Source organism: Vanacampus margaritifer, chromosome 3, assembly GCF_051991255.1.
Source record: "Vanacampus margaritifer isolate UIUO_Vmar chromosome 3, RoL_Vmar_1.0, whole genome shotgun sequence".
Lineage (NCBI taxonomy): Eukaryota > Metazoa > Chordata > Actinopteri > Syngnathiformes > Syngnathidae > Vanacampus > Vanacampus margaritifer.
The window spans coordinates 20726447-20742985 of record NC_135434.1 but is presented as its reverse complement, the minus strand read 5'-3'; the positions used below and the strand labels follow the sequence as shown (position 1 = coordinate 20742985).

The 16539-nt window shown below is 40.2% G+C and overlaps 1 protein-coding gene across 9 annotated transcripts in view; it reads left to right on the top strand.

The window, feature by feature from the left end:
* The window catches only part of fbrsl1 (fibrosin-like 1), a 330931-nt gene that overhangs the window by 308938 nt on the left and 5454 nt on the right, over window positions 1-16539 (top strand). For 5 of the 9 annotated variants that reach the window (XM_077560539.1, XM_077560537.1, XM_077560540.1 and 2 more), the window contains 10 exons: window positions 1575-1986; window positions 2587-2843; window positions 5707-5957; window positions 9046-9099; window positions 9232-9327; window positions 12922-12993; window positions 13279-13308; window positions 13596-13667; window positions 14021-14153; window positions 15069-15152. In XM_077560539.1, the coding sequence (XP_077416665.1) occupies window positions 1575-1986; window positions 2587-2843; window positions 5707-5957; window positions 9046-9099; window positions 9232-9327; window positions 12922-12993; window positions 13279-13308; window positions 13596-13667; window positions 14021-14153; window positions 15069-15152 (1461 nt within the window). Of the gene's footprint in view, window positions 1-1574; window positions 1987-2586; window positions 2844-5388; window positions 5550-5706; window positions 5958-9045; window positions 9100-9231; window positions 9328-12921; window positions 12994-13278; window positions 13309-13595; window positions 13668-14020; window positions 14154-15068; window positions 15153-16539 lie in introns of all 9 variants that reach the window. The other 4 variants (XM_077560541.1, XM_077560535.1, XM_077560536.1 and 1 more) reach the window with 3 other exon arrangements.

Here is a 16539-nt window from a genome sequence, read left to right as displayed (position 1 = left end):
TACGGTGTGCCGTCATAAAATATCGATACTGTTGTTAATGTATCGATATATTTATTGCAACAGAGAGCACAACAATATATTTCAAATATAGATTTTTTTTTCCCCACCCCCCACCCCTACATTACATAGTTGCATCAACACAATGCTATTCCGAACGCATATTCTATCGCTAATTTAGGACGCTAAGAAACTAATTAATTACGCCAACATTGTTTGGTATGGCTCAAATCTCCGACGTTAGTGGCTATCAACTAGCTGTTAGCATTAACGAGCACCTTGCTGATAACAGTTAATGAGTTTGACAGCTGGTACCTGACTGGCTGCCTGAGGTCTTTTTATTATTTGAAAAAATAAATAAGTCGAACATTGGCTTCATTTATTTTACAAAACACTTTTGCTAATTAAAAACAAAACAAAAACCATTGAACTCACAATGGCAAACATAACCATTTAGATTTTAGGAACACAAATTTAAGACATTAATACTTTGTTTTTTTACACATGGACCCTGTATAAAATAAGAATCTTCTTCATATTGCATTTAAAGTTGTGTTATTAAATCCTAAACGGCCATATTAGACATTTTGAGTTTTTGTTTTTTTTTAATAGGCAAAAGTATTTTACAAAATAAATTAAGTACTATTTATCCCCTTTTTTAAATCTTTTTTTTTTTTTTTTTTTTTTTTTTATGAGCCGAAAAATGATCCGATCCGTGATCCAATCCGAACCGTGACTTTTGTGATCCGTTGCACCGCTAGTAGCTTGCCTCCGTGGGACAGGAAGCAAGCAACCAGGAACGAGCATGAAACCAACCCACCGATTAAAAGCGCACGTTCGCACAGAAAAATTTGCATATGCCATTGATAGTAGCTTGCCTCATGGCTCGAAGAAGCAGCCAACAAGGAACGAGTGTTTATTAGGCAATAGTTTTGAGATGTTGCGCTTGTTGATTTGTTGTTGTGTTTGAAGTCAAGGCAATAACAAAAATTTGGCTATAAAATAAATGTTGTGAAACATAAGTAGCTCGCTGCTGTTTTGCTTTTCTAAAAGTAGCTTGCGGTGGAACAAAGAGACCCTTGAATTAATGACTCTAAATCAGTGATTCTTAACCTCAGTTAAGAACCCCAGTGGTTTGATGAGTCAGTCTCAGGGGTTCGGCTGAGGTCAAGAAACACGCCCAACTCAGATGATTCATGATGATACGCCCCGCTTGGCCATCATTGGCTGCAGGTGATCACGTTACATTGCTTGGCCTGTTTGTGCTGCAGGGATTTTGGTGCGCTCAGTAGTCAACTTGTGACTGTTGTGAAGCTACGTTGTGTGACTTCTTTATTATTGTAACCCCGTTATACTACTTATGTCGAGCAAAAAAAGTGGTTGGACGATTATGTGCAATAATCACATGTATAACAGAACATAACGTGTTCCACAGGGTTCAATTCTGGGGCCTCTACTGATTTCATTGTATCTCCTCTCCTGGGTTCTATCATAAGAGTATTTGTAGAATAGTAGAATATTTGGATACCTTTGTTTAATCAATTCTGTCCTAACAGTGTCTGTGTGTCTCTCCTCAGGTGTGCCAGCGAAAGAGCGTCTTGAGTCTAAGAGTTGTAGCGCAACCAAAGTCTCCGGTCTCCAGCGCAGCCGGGAACAGAACAACAGCGAGGTGCCATTTGCACCGCCGCTGCCCAGCCCTACACCGGCCTCAGCGCCCACGGGCTCCCCGGCCCCCGCTGCAGCCGCGGCGCCCCCGGAACCTCCTCGATCTCGCTTCCTGACCCCGTCTCCTCTCAGCGTCAAGAGGGAGCCGCAGGGTCCACCCCCTGTCCCTTCCCCTTCCCTGCTGAGGGCACCACCCCAGTTCTATCCTCCTCACCCACACTCACAGCAAGAGCCCTGCGTCCATCCACCCCCACAGCCCCACAGCCGGCCAATCATAAGCCATCAAGCGCACCACCCGCTGCAGTACAGCCTTCACGATATCAGGTAGGTGTTAATGAGTTGCAAATTGGTTACCCAGCTTTGTCAAAGACAAGAGATTCTTATCGTCCATTTAATTACAGTTAGACCAAATTTTTGACTTATCACACTATAGCGTGCAGCATATATATTAGTGGAATTTTTCAACCCTTAAGTCACTAAAACGATATTTAGACTAATTTCGTTATACTTTCTGTGCATTATAGCCAACATTTCTTTCCTTGTCATTGTAAATGGTATCAGCAATGAAATAAACTGTAACACTTTCCAGACTGGTGCCTTGTAGTCCAAGTGACAAGATACTGTAAAATCACATACGCCAGACAAAATGGACTTTTTTCACACGTAAATTGATTTTCTGCCACCCTTGCAAGATTGAGTGTTTTTCATTTAAACATTTCCTCCCTTATAATGTCTGTGCAGTCTTCCCTTACCTCTGAAAGCGCCGAAAGTGCATTACCATTCTTGTCAGCTCACTATTATCATTTGATTGAAAATGTTATTGATTTCCATCGTGCATCAGGCTACTAATTTTAATGAAATGTTAAGGTCATTTAATCAATCATTGAAACTTTAATCTTTTATTGTGTCACATTTTCTCTTCAGCCACCAGAGCAGTCCTGTTCTTCCTAAGCATCACCTCACCCCATCTCAACACCACCCACTCAGTGGGCTACCGTCCTCGGCCCCCACCTTGCCTCTGTCCATAGCCAACCTCTCTACCTCGCACTATTCCTCCCTACGGAGCCCGGCACATCGCCATTCGGCCATGTTTGCAACCCCAGCCACACTGCCTCCACCACCAACCTTACCTACCAACAGTTTAGTGGTGCCTGGGCACCCTGCGGGTACTCCCTACCCAGGTAATACTGCAAACACCTCACAACAGAGACTATCAAAACTCTTGTTTCCTTTTGTTAAGTTTAATTTGATTTAAACATAACCCAACTACTTCAAATACTGACAGAATTCGTTATGTTACAAGTTACAATGATCAGTTACAATTCATATTTTATTATTTTTGGCTTTGATGCCAACCAAATATTTATATATATTTTTTAAATTCATGTCTTGATTGCAATTGTTCATCTCTGAATGACAGACAACTGTAAAAAGAAAAAATATATATTTTACGTTTACAGTGACAACCAAGGCTTCACAAAAAATTATGCTAATTAAATGTTTCTTCTGACCAATCTCTCATCAAACAATGTTCAAATTCAACATTCAAAGACCTTCTGAGATTAGAATAATTCCTTATTCTTTAAGTTTGGGAGTAAAGATGCTTCTCATTAAATGTTCTCTACTCCTCCTTCATATAGATTCATTATTTTACTGATGATAACTTCAGCCTTCCTAAAGGTGTCAGTATCATGAGTTATGTAAATTGAAAATATGTATTCTGTGAATATCCATGGCATTAGTTGGAGGTGAGCTGCACAACAACGAATGGAATCCAAAGCAGTTACTTTATAATTCATCGAAATGCAAGCTTAGTTCCCTTCTAAATAATAAATAAACACCGTACGAACGATGTGGCGAATGATTCGATGACTGGGTATAGGATGGATATTAAAAAAAAATATTAAAAAAAAACTTATGAACGATATTCAGCCCTTAGTATTTATCACTCATCGACATGGGAAAAGAGTGCGCACGGCAGCCTGCAAATACTATTCAGCGCCGGGGGTGGGGGGGGACGCTTAGTCTGGCGGGGTGGCACAAGAACAGCATGGCAGCCCACCACGCCTATAAAGCGCTGGGAAAAATGCTCTTACAGGGCTCCAGTCTGCCTCTGAATGGTGGCATTTTGCCCCTCAAATTTGAAGCAGTGCAACTAACATTTTCATCTACTCGCCGAAGTGTTTTTTAAATATATATTTATATTAGGGGTGTCAAAATGAGTGTGTTAATTGAAAGTTCCTTTAACACCACTAATTTTTTAACGTGCAATTAATGACCGCCATTACTTGGAAAGCCTGTACTGGGGGAATTCCAGTCGCCACGCAGCAGACACGTCCACGTCAAAATTTTGCAGTAATACGCTTAATAAGAATGCATATATTTGTGGAGACTGGGGTCAAGTTGTATTCTACAATCTAAAAAAATGTGCAGAATTTCACAAATGACTTCATGTCACCAATGTCTTACAAATGCAATTATGCCATCTAGTGGCAGAAAATGACCAAAACACAAATCGTTTTACAGTACAGCACATCTTTTAATTTTTTGAATTATTATGAAATTACTGTATCAATGACTAAAAAAAACTTAAAATATAATATAATAAAATATAATACAATATATTTTATTGCACATTTTATTGTACATTTAGAACAGTTATAAACTTTGCGATTAATCACGACTTAACTATTGAAGTCATTGCGTTTAATTATGATTTAAAAAAAATTATCACCTGACACCCCTACTTAATATATAATTACTTTTTTTGTTTTGTTTTGTTTTTTTGCTCTAAACTTCTTCACACTCAGTAAAATTGTTAAAATGAGTGGGATGAATATTTACTTTGCAAGTCAATTCAACATTTCAGGTTAGGAGCCACTGTGCTCCTAGTATTACTAAAAAAGTTAGTCTGGAGCCCTTCCTTATGGATGTATGGACACAGTCACATACATACATACTCCAACATCATCTGAAGTATTCCCGGAAGCTGAAAGCTGTTAGTTTCTGTGATGATGAATATCAGGATGGGGGGGAGCCAACGCAAATTACACTGCTATAGATCACACAGTGGTCATGAAGGGATGCAGTGATTTCATCTCATGTACTACTTTAGATATGTTTTATGTAGCGGCTGTGCTCATAACCGATTCAAAAGTAGCATAGTGTCTATCACTTTACACAGATGGAAAAGAATGGGAAAAAAAAAAGTATGGTACAAAACCAATATAATTTTGGGGAGAAACAGCTTTAAATCCCATCTAGATGTTACAAATGTGCTGATTCCACTATGCATCACAAAGTTAGGATATACATATGTGTTGTAGCAAAAGTGCATTTTGCATTGGTGATAGTGTCACATTTCGAGGGTGTAGAATTGTCACTCGAACTGGACTATCGCTATCAAGCGGGCAATCATCAAAGCTGGAGAAAAGCAGCACTTAAATACGTAGATGTTTGTGTTGAAAATGCTGCACTTCATCATCAATCTAACACAACCACAATATTTCATCTTGCCAGTAATTGATGGTTGTAATTATTTGCTTAGACGTTTATAAAACATGACCAAAACGGCAATTTTGTGCTGCAAAACAAGGAAGGACACAGACAGTCGTCTCCAGCGACGATGCTTGTCCCCAAAATCTGCCTCACCGTGCATTCTATTCAACGGCAAGTGTGTGCGTGTGTTTTCTGCTGGGATGACTCTTGGTTCTCTCCTGTCTTTAGATACCAGCCTGTTGATATCATTCAACCAACCTATCATGTATTGCCAACCTCATTCGGGGATTCTGATTGGCACATTGTCACAGGCAACTCTGTTACCACCACCAATGAGTCCCCACGTAGAAAATCCTCACAGCATGAGCTGGAGAAACAGAGAATGCCAGGTGACTATTTTCTTTCTTTTCTACCCTTGTTGTGAAAACTGACTGGGCGCCCGTGCCTTTTTTTTTTTTCTTGTGTTTCCACCTTTCCCCCTCTCCATGCCCCCTTTTTTCTTTTCTTTTCTTTTTTTTTGGTTTTCCTCGCTCTCCTTTCTTGCAGAGCATGATCTCCTGCGGCAGGAGCTGAACAACCGATTCCTGGTTCACAGTTCAGAGCGGGGCCGGGGGCCACCCGCCTCGCCGCTGGCCCCCGTGTCGCTCCTGAGGGCCGAGTTTCACCAACATCAGCACATGCACCAGCACCAACACACCCACCAGCACACCTTCGCGCCCTTCCCCGCCAGTCTGCCCCCGGCCGCCATCCTCACCCCGCCCACCGCACCTCCCATGGTGCGTAACCAAGCCAGAAATGTGAGGATAAGTAAACAAAAATAAAATAGAATAAATAAATTTAAAAAATGAAATTCTAGTTACTCCCCCCCACCCCGCCACCCCTCCCAATCCTCTTCTAGATTAGCTCCCACTGTTAATTCACCCCATAATTGACCAAATATGTCACTCTTTGGCAGTTCAGATCTGAGATACCTGCTATGTGCAGATCCAGTCATAATAGATCAAATCCACTGGCTTCTACTTCCGTTTATTTGATTCACACACTCAACCATGCACAAGAATATACTGGCTGTGGAATATATGTATAATAATTGAAAATATTATTAGCAGTGTAACAAAAAAAACGTTTTGAACCGTAAAAACTTTTTTATATATATCATAATATTATTTATCATATTTTATTGGTGTAGCAGGCCCCCCGAACAAGGATGAAACTTGACTGATGATTTGTCGTTTTATTTATATCACCGTGAATCGCCATGCATCAGCGTAAGTCACCGTAACGGTTGAAAGATAGTTCAAACCCATGCAAGCAATAAAAATTAAAAAAACATGTACATGTACAAACATAAGTGCGAATAAACAAACTATTAAACAAAATGTACCTTTTGCCTCTTCGGAGAAGCTACCAATATAAAAGAAGACATTCAAGCCCAAAATTGGAAGTGACGATTCACGATGCAAATTTCAAAATAAAATACAATCAATTTTCCGGTAAGAAAATATAGTTATTGTTATTTACAATTAGAGAGTTCTATCTTGAAAGTGAATGGCACATTTACACTAAAGTTCATTCAAATTTATGTAAAATGAACCCAAAAAGTAATTGCATCATCCCAGACTCCCAAACACGAACCTCTGACCAAATGTTAATGAACTCTCAGTCCTATAATATATACTGTACAGGGGGATCACTGTAAGGTAGGCTTCTCAATTGTGTTTCCATGATTCCGTTTTGAAATTATGTATAAGTTTTCATTGCCGCCATGTGTAACACAAGGCCGGCATTGTAATGCCGTCATTCTTTGTCTTCTTTCTGCTGATTAAGTTTTGCATGGCAGTTGATGGTGGAAAGTCAACCTGTATTTCCCAGACTAGTACTCAGAAAAAAAGTATACGACTGTTCATTTATCATTTGTTACGTGCAGCAATTCAGGCGAGAATCGCAGTTTTCCTCTCATGGCACAAGTACAATAGATGTCATCCATCATCTGCTGACCTCTGATTAAGAGCTTGCTGGTCCCATTAGTAGCCCACTTCTATCCTGTTGCTTGAAAATCAAAACAGATCATTACTGAGTGATCCTCAGTCAAATCAACTGGCTATGCGACAAGACAGGAATTCCATACAGTACACAGTCTTTGCTTTCCTGATGAAATAAGAGATTTGCTTTACAGACCACTGTGCACTGATTTCTCCTGTGTTTCTCCTTAATGTGTTTTCCTCACCCCGCCATGTTCTTAACAGTGATGTTGTTCTCTTTGGATGCATGCTGAGAGACGGGATTAATGATGTAGTTGTTGTTGCTGTTTTGTCAGGTGTTTTATCACAATGCCAGCCTCTTGTCTTCTCTCCACTCCTCCTGTTCAGCCGTTGCACTCTTTGGCTAATGGCAGTAATTAATGACATTACACAGCATCGATATTTGTTTATTGTTCAGTGCCCTCAAGCAGGTGGTTTACCAAATGGCAGCATTGACCCACTCTGTCATTTCTCCCCTTCTACGTATCTGAGCAAGGAGTATCGATGAAAAATAAGATGTTTAGGATAAAACTGACAGGCGCCATTAAGTGAATTTCCCCCTTTTTCCCTTTACAAGGCCGTAAAGCGACAAGACTTCCCTCCAGTGTTAGAATTAAGCCGACCGGACCTTCAGAAATGCAGAGGAGCCATTTAATGAGCTCGAAAGCCGGCTCTTGGTTTCCTCTCAGTAGGCCGTCTGTCTTTGATTTGGGCCCATTAGAACCCATAAACCAACACTGCCGCTGTTGCTTTTTTTTTTTTTTTTTTGTGCAGATGTGAATGCCCCTGCTGCACCAGTGAGCTTCAAAGTCCAAAGCTTGTGTCCTCACAAGGAGCTTAGCCAACCTTAAACGGTCTCTCAGCTCAACCACCCGCGTTGCAGCACTCACAGCAATATATGTCCCCGCTACCCACTAAGTTTTATGTCAACTCAAATATGCCAGCACCCGCCAGGAGAGTTTTTAAAAACACTTGCGAAAGCACCTGCAAATGGTTTGCGTATTTGTGGAGGGGAATAAGTTACTGTCACTTGTAATTAGTGTGTTTAAACATTTCCAGCCTGTATTGGCTGGAGAACAGACGTACAATGCCACTATTCATGTGCGGGACGTCTTCTCTTTCTCTCCTTCTCCGCTTCATGATGAATTCCTCGTGTGTCGATGGCATTTGAAAGATACCGTTGTTAAGTGGCAAATTACCAATGTGGTTATTGTGCTAGTAGACGAGTGCTCTCCTGCTAAAAAGCTTTCACCACGTCAATTTAGCATTTACAGATTTATTTTCTTCCCAGTATCAGTTACATCTGATCTATTTCAAATCTTCAGACTGGTCACACAATAGACTCCTTATAGTCTTTCTTTTCATTTTTCTTTGGCTCGCAGAGTGGATTAAATCACTTTCAAAGTTTTGAATTTCTGACAAACTTTGCTTTTCCAACTATACCTGCAGAGCCTCTTTTAAAAAGCCATAATAAGAACTATTCGTTTCACATCAATTCTCCAATTAATAGCACCAACTGCTTTGCTATATAATGATGTAATTCCCATGATGAACACGCCCAAGCCCAACCTTGTACGCCCAGTCGGATCATGTGTGCTCTGTCTTGTTAATAATTTGACTGCCTTATCTGACGATGCAATCAAAATGAACCCATGACTGGTGGTGCAAGCCAGCTGCTTCACTTTAGGGCTTAATAGTTTGGATCAAATTTTGCTTATTGCTATTTTGCAGATGGTGATCATATGTCTTGTTTTCTTCCCTTACGTATCACAAGATGTAATGATGAAAGTCTTATATGTTGGACTGAGTTTGTAAAGTCGATCACTTCTAATCAAATTTTTGTTTTCTGTTTTTTCTCTTCCAGTTTGACAAATACACCCCTAAACTGGACAATCCGTTCATCAGACATCATTCAAATGTAAGTCATTTCAATCCCTCATTTACATTTGAAAAATCATATTTGAACGCTATCCTAGGATCATTTGTTTTTCTGTGTGCATTTGTGTTTGGCACATCTGATTTTCTTTTCTCCCTCCCCCTTGCTCCTCAGTTCTTCCCCTCCTACCCCCCTACCATGCCAGGTATGCCCCCACTGCTCCCACACTCAGGACCCTTCAGCTCACTGCAAGGAGCCTTCCAACCCAAGGTCAGCCCCGTAGCCCGAATCTCATGCATGAGCTGAAAACACAATTATTTTCACACAAGATCACCTGTTTTGCAAATATACATTACTATACACTCATCAGATATACCTGTATATACTGTATATGCAGTCTGAAGAGGTATACATTTAAATATTTACTTACTTAATGCAGTATTATATTGTATATTTGCGTACTGTTTCAGGTGTACATTTTGTAGCTAGTGTGTCTGCAGCCCTAACTAGACTCTTTATTTAAAAAAAATGGATTACTGTAAAATTCTGTGAATGACACAAAATTTCTTGCAAAAAAAAAAAAATCTCAAATAGAGGTGGGGAAACAGGGGGCTTGATAAGAAACAAAAAATGTTCGTATTATTTAGACCAAGGGTAGGGAACCCTGGTCCTCGAGAGTCGCAGTCCCGTTTGTTTTAGAGGTTTCCATCTTCCAACACAGCTGATTCGCAGCTCATCAGCAAGCACTGTAGAAGCCTGTTAACGATCCTGATAATTGAACCAGGTTTGTAAAAGGATGGAAACATCTAAAACAGGCTGAGACTGCTGCTCTCGAGGATCAGGGTCCTTGGTCTAAACAATGCAAACATTCTTTTCAAGCCCCCCTGTGTAATGGCCCGCGTCTATTTGTGTTTTTTTTTTGTAAGAAATCCTTTTTGATAGATGTTTAGACGTTTACTAGTGCCTAGGCAGTTGTTAAAACAAAATCAATAAAATCCCTCATTTATAGAACAGTTCATACACAACGTAACTCAATATGCTTCACATACTGTAATTAAAAGTACATTCAAAAGCAGTTACAAACAGAGCTAAAAAGATTTAAAGGCAAGGTAAAGAAAGAAAACAAAGCTTACAAAATTGCTAAAAGCGTACAGTGCAAGAACATAATTTTTGAAAACATGTTTTTAACATTTATTCGAAAGACCTTCATCATGGATGGGTATGGGAAAAGAGCAAAACACTTGCGTCTGGTGAATGACAAAAGCACGGTGTGGGGGAGGGTGACTCTCCCGATCGCATGTTGTTTCTTTAGGAACGCTACGGAGGCTTACCTTGCTTTCTTTATAGGCGTTTCACATTGCTCGGCAGAGAGCCAGCCGCCATTCTACATCACTACGCACTGAATGCATGGTGACGAACAACAATGGCGGCGTACGTCCAAATAAAGTTTCTACAAAATGTATTAAACTGGAAATGATTTTTGAAAAATGAATCTCATAGTTATGTTAGTAACATCCAAATGAATAATATAGAGCAAACTTGTCATAACAGTCGGGGTTCCTTTTAAAAACATGGAACCTACCAAAAGAAACATTAGAGTCTCTTCTTTCATCAGGAAAAAAAAAGAGTATATTTGTATCTATTTCCGTTTGCAGCAATTAAGATTAGAATATAATTTCATCATTATTCACAAACTTGTTCAAAACACTGAGGAAAATAGCTTGTTGCGACATGGCCCTAAGCTGATCTCTTATACTCTGCTGCCACCTGCTGGCCTTTTTTTTGTAATAACCACCATTGCTTTAAGTGACTTCTTCAACAGGGGCTGCATCAAAGCCTTCTGTATGCTCTAGCACAGGGGTGGCCAAGTTCGGTCCTCGAGAGCCACTATCCAGCCTGTTTTCCATGTTTCTCTCCACTATCACACCTGATTCATGATCGGATCGTTATCATGCTTCTGCAAAGCATCTTGATGAGCTGATCATTAGATTCAGCTGGGCTGAAGAAGGGAGACATGGAAAACAGGCTGGACAGTGGCTCTCGAGGACCGAACTTGGCCACCCCTGCTCTAGCATAAAAATAACAAAAACCATGGTAATATTTAAAATAGAATGTTTTTATACGGTCTTTGCACTTTATTGGTATGTTTTGAATTTTTATTCATTCATATTATTCGTTCTGATAAGAAAGGATACCAGCAAATTGGGTGGGTCGTATTATACACAAGCACAAATGCTTTCTAAGGGTGATTTTGGACGGGTGTTTTATACACGGGTGCGTCTTATTCACAGGGTTTTACGGTACCTAATTTTGAAAGATGTAAGTAAACACTGTGTACCACAAAAATAAATTAGCGGAAGAAAGAAAATGTCACATTTATGTCACATGAAGCTTTTATTATTCTGTATGCCAGCTGTTGTCAGCAATATGTTTCTCTATTCTATAGGCTTTCATACTCAAATGAACAAATTATCTAAATGTTTACCTCATAAACACAGCTGTAATTTAAGAGAATTTATTGTGATGTTGCTATGATCATATCACTTATTACTAGTTCTATTCCATGCAAAACTGTTGTCAGAGCATGCGGCAGCCAGAGCTGAGTACCGATGACCTAAGCCGTGACAGGCAACAGCTGAGAGTATTAGATAACATCTGTCTGTCTAGGCGAGACAAGTCTCCAAAGGCTGCGCGGGTGACAGACATGAGAATGGGAGGCATAAGAAAATGTGGGAGGAGGGTGTGGTTGTGTCTGGCAGATGCCCAAAGGCTCTGACCTGGTGTAAACACCAATCAAAGCTGGCCTAAATCCGCTGGCCTTATTCCCGGTGGGTTCTGTCATGAAGAGGCCCTTTTGTTAAAGGGCCCTCCAGATGGTTCACGGAACTCTCTTACACGTGGAAATCCTCTGAGAAGTAACCTGGGAGAGGAGCTTGTGTGTGTGTGTGTTTGGATGTGAAAGCTGATGACTCGGGTCAACCTGCAGGAATTTCCAATCCGTGATTTAAGGATGGATTAATACGGCTGATCCAGGCACTCTGATGACATGAAAAGAAGATCAGAGAGATGAGAGATGTGTTAGCCTGGTGTGGGTCAACAGCTGCACCCTCATTGCAGTTGTAGGAACCATCATCAGCTTTGGCACAGTAGTAGCCTAAGATTACCCAGTTAGAAGTCACATTGAGCAGGAAGGAAATCATTTTCCACTGGGTTGAAAATAGAATACGTTTGTGCAAGTCTACGCGTGTGAATTGTACTCTTTAAAGACATTACATAGTACAGTCAAAAATGATGCTGTACCTTAGACTTTTATTCCTTAACTCAATTACCCGCCATTTTCACAGAAGCAACCCCCTTCGCTCCCAGCTATTTTACTGGATTTCGACTGATTTTGCACAGAATATTGTGTTCTATTGCTATAAAAACATGGAACCTACCAAAAGAAAAAGGAGTCTTTTCTTTCATCAGGAAAAAAAGGATATTTGTATTTGTTTCCGTTTTGCAGCAATTAGCATTAGAATATAGATAAGTTTCATCATTATTCACATTCCTGGTGAAAACACTGGCAAAAAGATATTTTTGTAACATGGCAGACCCTTGCTGATCTCTTATACTCTTGCCACCTGCTGTCTGTTTTTTGTAATAACTACCATTACTTGACCTCTTCGTGTCAAAGCTGCATCAAAGCCTTCTGTATGCTCTTGCATTAAAAAAGAACATAAAAAGCATGTAAATACCTTTTTGGGAGTGAAGGACAAAGTATTAAAAAATGTATTTACACGTTTTTGAGTTAACCTTCAGCAGTGTGCTTTTTCAATTAGCTTTATCGGCTAGTGTGTGATCTGGCGCTCTCGTTCTTCTCAGGCATCCAATCCCATCGATGTAGGCGGACGTCCTGGAGCAGTACCTCACACACTCCTTCAGAAAGATCCACGGGTAAGCAGCAAGACATGCAACTCTGATGCCACTTCTATTTACAGGCAATAAAATCTGTGATTTGGATGGATGGATAAATGGATTGGAAATATTGAAGCAGATGGGGGCAGAAGTGTTTTACCCTTCTTATAATGGACTGTTTTAATCCTAATACTGTACTAACCCACAGGACATTTATATGAAACTACCATTTAATGCCATTAGATGTTAAAAACAGCACTGCTAATTCACACTTGAAAAAGTCTTAGAGGATACATGACAAGTATTTTTTGCTTTTCCATATAGATAACGGACCCATTCAGGACAAATGTTCGGGTAAGCAGCTTCATATTTCTCCTTTATAATTTTTCACAACTCTGGCCAGGCCACAATGTCGAGCATTCCACAATAGTCCCTGACCAATAAAATGCAAGCTGCTACATTTAAGGTTATCATTGAGGTCTCATTAAAGTCAGGGTTAGATTGGGTTACTCAATGGCTGGTTGAAAACCAAGATGACGTCTCACTTTGTAGTTTGGCCAGAAATTTTCAATAGCGGCATTCACTTTTAGCTTCCCTATAAAAGCCAGCTGGCTAACATCAGTTTCTCTCTAAATTTGTAGAAACCTGGCAAGTGGTGTGCAGTGCATGTCCAGATCGCGTGGCAGATCTACCACCACCAGCAGAAAATGAAGGTGCGTGAGATGGAAACCTATTACAAAAATTAGATGTCTACATCCCCAATAGGGACACACCATACACAATAGAGAACATACAGATTTGAAAAATCATCTGTAATCATGTTTTTGAATGTTGAAATCAAACACAGGTGCTTTAATGCTCTGAAGAGAAATTGTCAGTAGAAGTAACAAATTAGGGATGTCACTGAATTAGTGTGGCACCATTGAGAGCCGTACTGCTGGTGAAGTGTACATACTGTACATTTGTTCTAAGATAAGAGTTATTTGTTCACTTACCAGGTCATCGTTAGGCACTGTTGCCTAGCAACCTAATTTTTCTTCCCATTATTTGTGCCTTGCAAATACAGCAAATGCAGCTGGACCCCCACAAACTAGACATGAACGGCAAGCTGGACCTGTTCAGCCGACCGCCAGTCCCGGGTGTCTTCCCAGGGTTCCCGTATCCTCATGACTTGGCACGGCCACTCTTCTCCTCTACAGGTCAGTGGGGTCACTCGGTACCAAAATATGTGAAGGAATAATATCAAGACACTTAATTTGAATCATTATTACATCATATGACTGACATGGATGAGAAGATGTACAGCCAGAGCCGGCCCAAGGCATACGCTAAATAAGCACCTGCTTAGTGCCCTGCAACCACTAGAGGGACACCAAGAACATTTAAAGGGATAATTGACTCAGGAGTAAAAACATTGATAACTTCATTATTTTTCATATACAATTAATCCTTTTAAAAACATTTTTTTCCACTTGCTGTCAACTGAAGATGACATGCATCACCTGCAGTAAGTTAATAGGTAACGACCTATCACGGCTCACCCGTTTTTTGGGTTTGGGACAGCAAACTGAGCCATGATTGGTCGATTGGTCGTTACCTGCGAACTGGTGACGTCATCTTCAGTCGACAGCAAGTGGAAAATGTGTTTTTAAAGGTATGAATGGGGTATATGCCACGGAGGAGGCGGGACTTCCGGGTTTCACACATCAGCTTTGTGTCCGGTTCTGGTTTGCGACGTGTGGGCCGCATCCCAGTACTTGCGCTTCCGTCTTTGTGCCCTTCGGTTGCACGTTCCCGTCGACGGGTGCGAGTGTGTAGCGTGTCTGTCTCAGTTGTCCTAAGCATTTCAGACAGCTGACTGGGCGGGAGCGCGCGGTTGGGGGTGCGCAGGGATGGGGGTGTTGGAACACTAATGTAAATAATGACAAATACTCTATGTACTATACTTGGATTTTTATTTTTAAATGACAATTTAATGGCTTACTGTATATATACAGTAGCTGTCAAAAATCAACTGAGAAAACATAAACCTATAAACTTAAACTTCTAATTCTAGGATGTCTAAACTGTCTGATTGGAAAGCCATCATCTTAATGTCCTCTGTGCTCTGATAGGCTCAGGCCACCCAGCTCCCTCCCCATATGGTCCAGCTCCCCACCCCAGTGGTTTCCTGCCTCCTAGCCATTTGGCAGGTAAGTGTAAGTAATTCCTTGTTCAAATTCAGATCTTCTCTTCTTTTCCATCACTCTCATATGGGGCAATCTCACCTGAACTCATACAATCTATTAACCAAATACGAGAATGGCATACACATTTAAAGGCCCATCCTGCTTCCTGTGGTCCAGTTACTTCCTTCAGGATCAAGTTAACTGTGAGCATAAGCATATCATAGAAATAACTACCGGTACTTAGTGATTTATATTGCATCCTTAAATAATTTTGTGTATGCTTATTAAAAATGCATGGATGCTGTAGCCTAGTATAAATTTGTCATTCCTACAAAAGGCATTGAATCCATGAATCTAAAATTTAGCTGTCTAAAATGCCTTAATTGGCATTAAATGTATCCAATCAATCTTACAAAAGTCTCAGTGGGATTTCATGATTGAAAATGGTCTCAAATCTGAAAGTATATTATTTATTCTTTTCTTCTTTCTTTTTTTTTAAAGCTATTTACCGAATGACTCTTGTAGTGACATCGCACAATCACGATAGCGGAAAATACAAAACAGTGATGTGGTTTTTGAGAAGAGAAGATGCATGTCGTTTGTGTAGTGTAGCAACTTTGAACAAGATGGGACAGTGGAAACATTGTAAAGTGTCTTGAACTTAATTTGCCTTAAGGTACGAACCCTGATTGATTGATTGAATACTGAGAGGATGATTTAGCTTCAAATTGTATTAAATGAATGATGATAACGACGCCGACGATAAAGGTTTGTTGGATTTGTGTATTTTAATTATTTCCTTTTATAATAATCGTATGCTAAGTAATGAACTTTCTGGGTTAGAAAGTGAGAGCTGATTCCATTGAATAACCTTGAGTCAACCTACTGTATTTGGTGGCAAAAGAGCACTTTGTTCCCTGTGTATGTTGTAGTATCCTCTTCTAAACATTGAAAACACTGACACTTGTAGATAGCCATTTCGAAGTGGCTCTTGTTGAACTGGAATTTGTATAAATAAACGGTTCTTTTTGCAATGTAAGTTAGCATTACTACTATTTACTTGTAGGAAGTATGTGTAACCCAATGGACTTGTGGTCCTTTGTGTTTGTGCAGCCTATTTGAGGGTGTGTTCAAAGTGAAAACCAGGTTACTTTACAAATGCGAATGCTGTCATTTGAATCCTGGTGCACCAAACAAGCAGAGCACTGATTTTGATCTGCTATGTGGCCCAAATAAGGTCAATTTAAAATTATGATTGTTACACAGACAGCCGTCATTATGCATTTGAGTTGCAACTCCAAAATGCTTTTCTTGGGGAGGAAACTTTTGATCTGATGCTATCAAATGTGCTGTGCCAATGGCCCATCAAACATTCTCTTCTTTGGGCCAGGAAAGTGAACACACCCTTAAACACCTG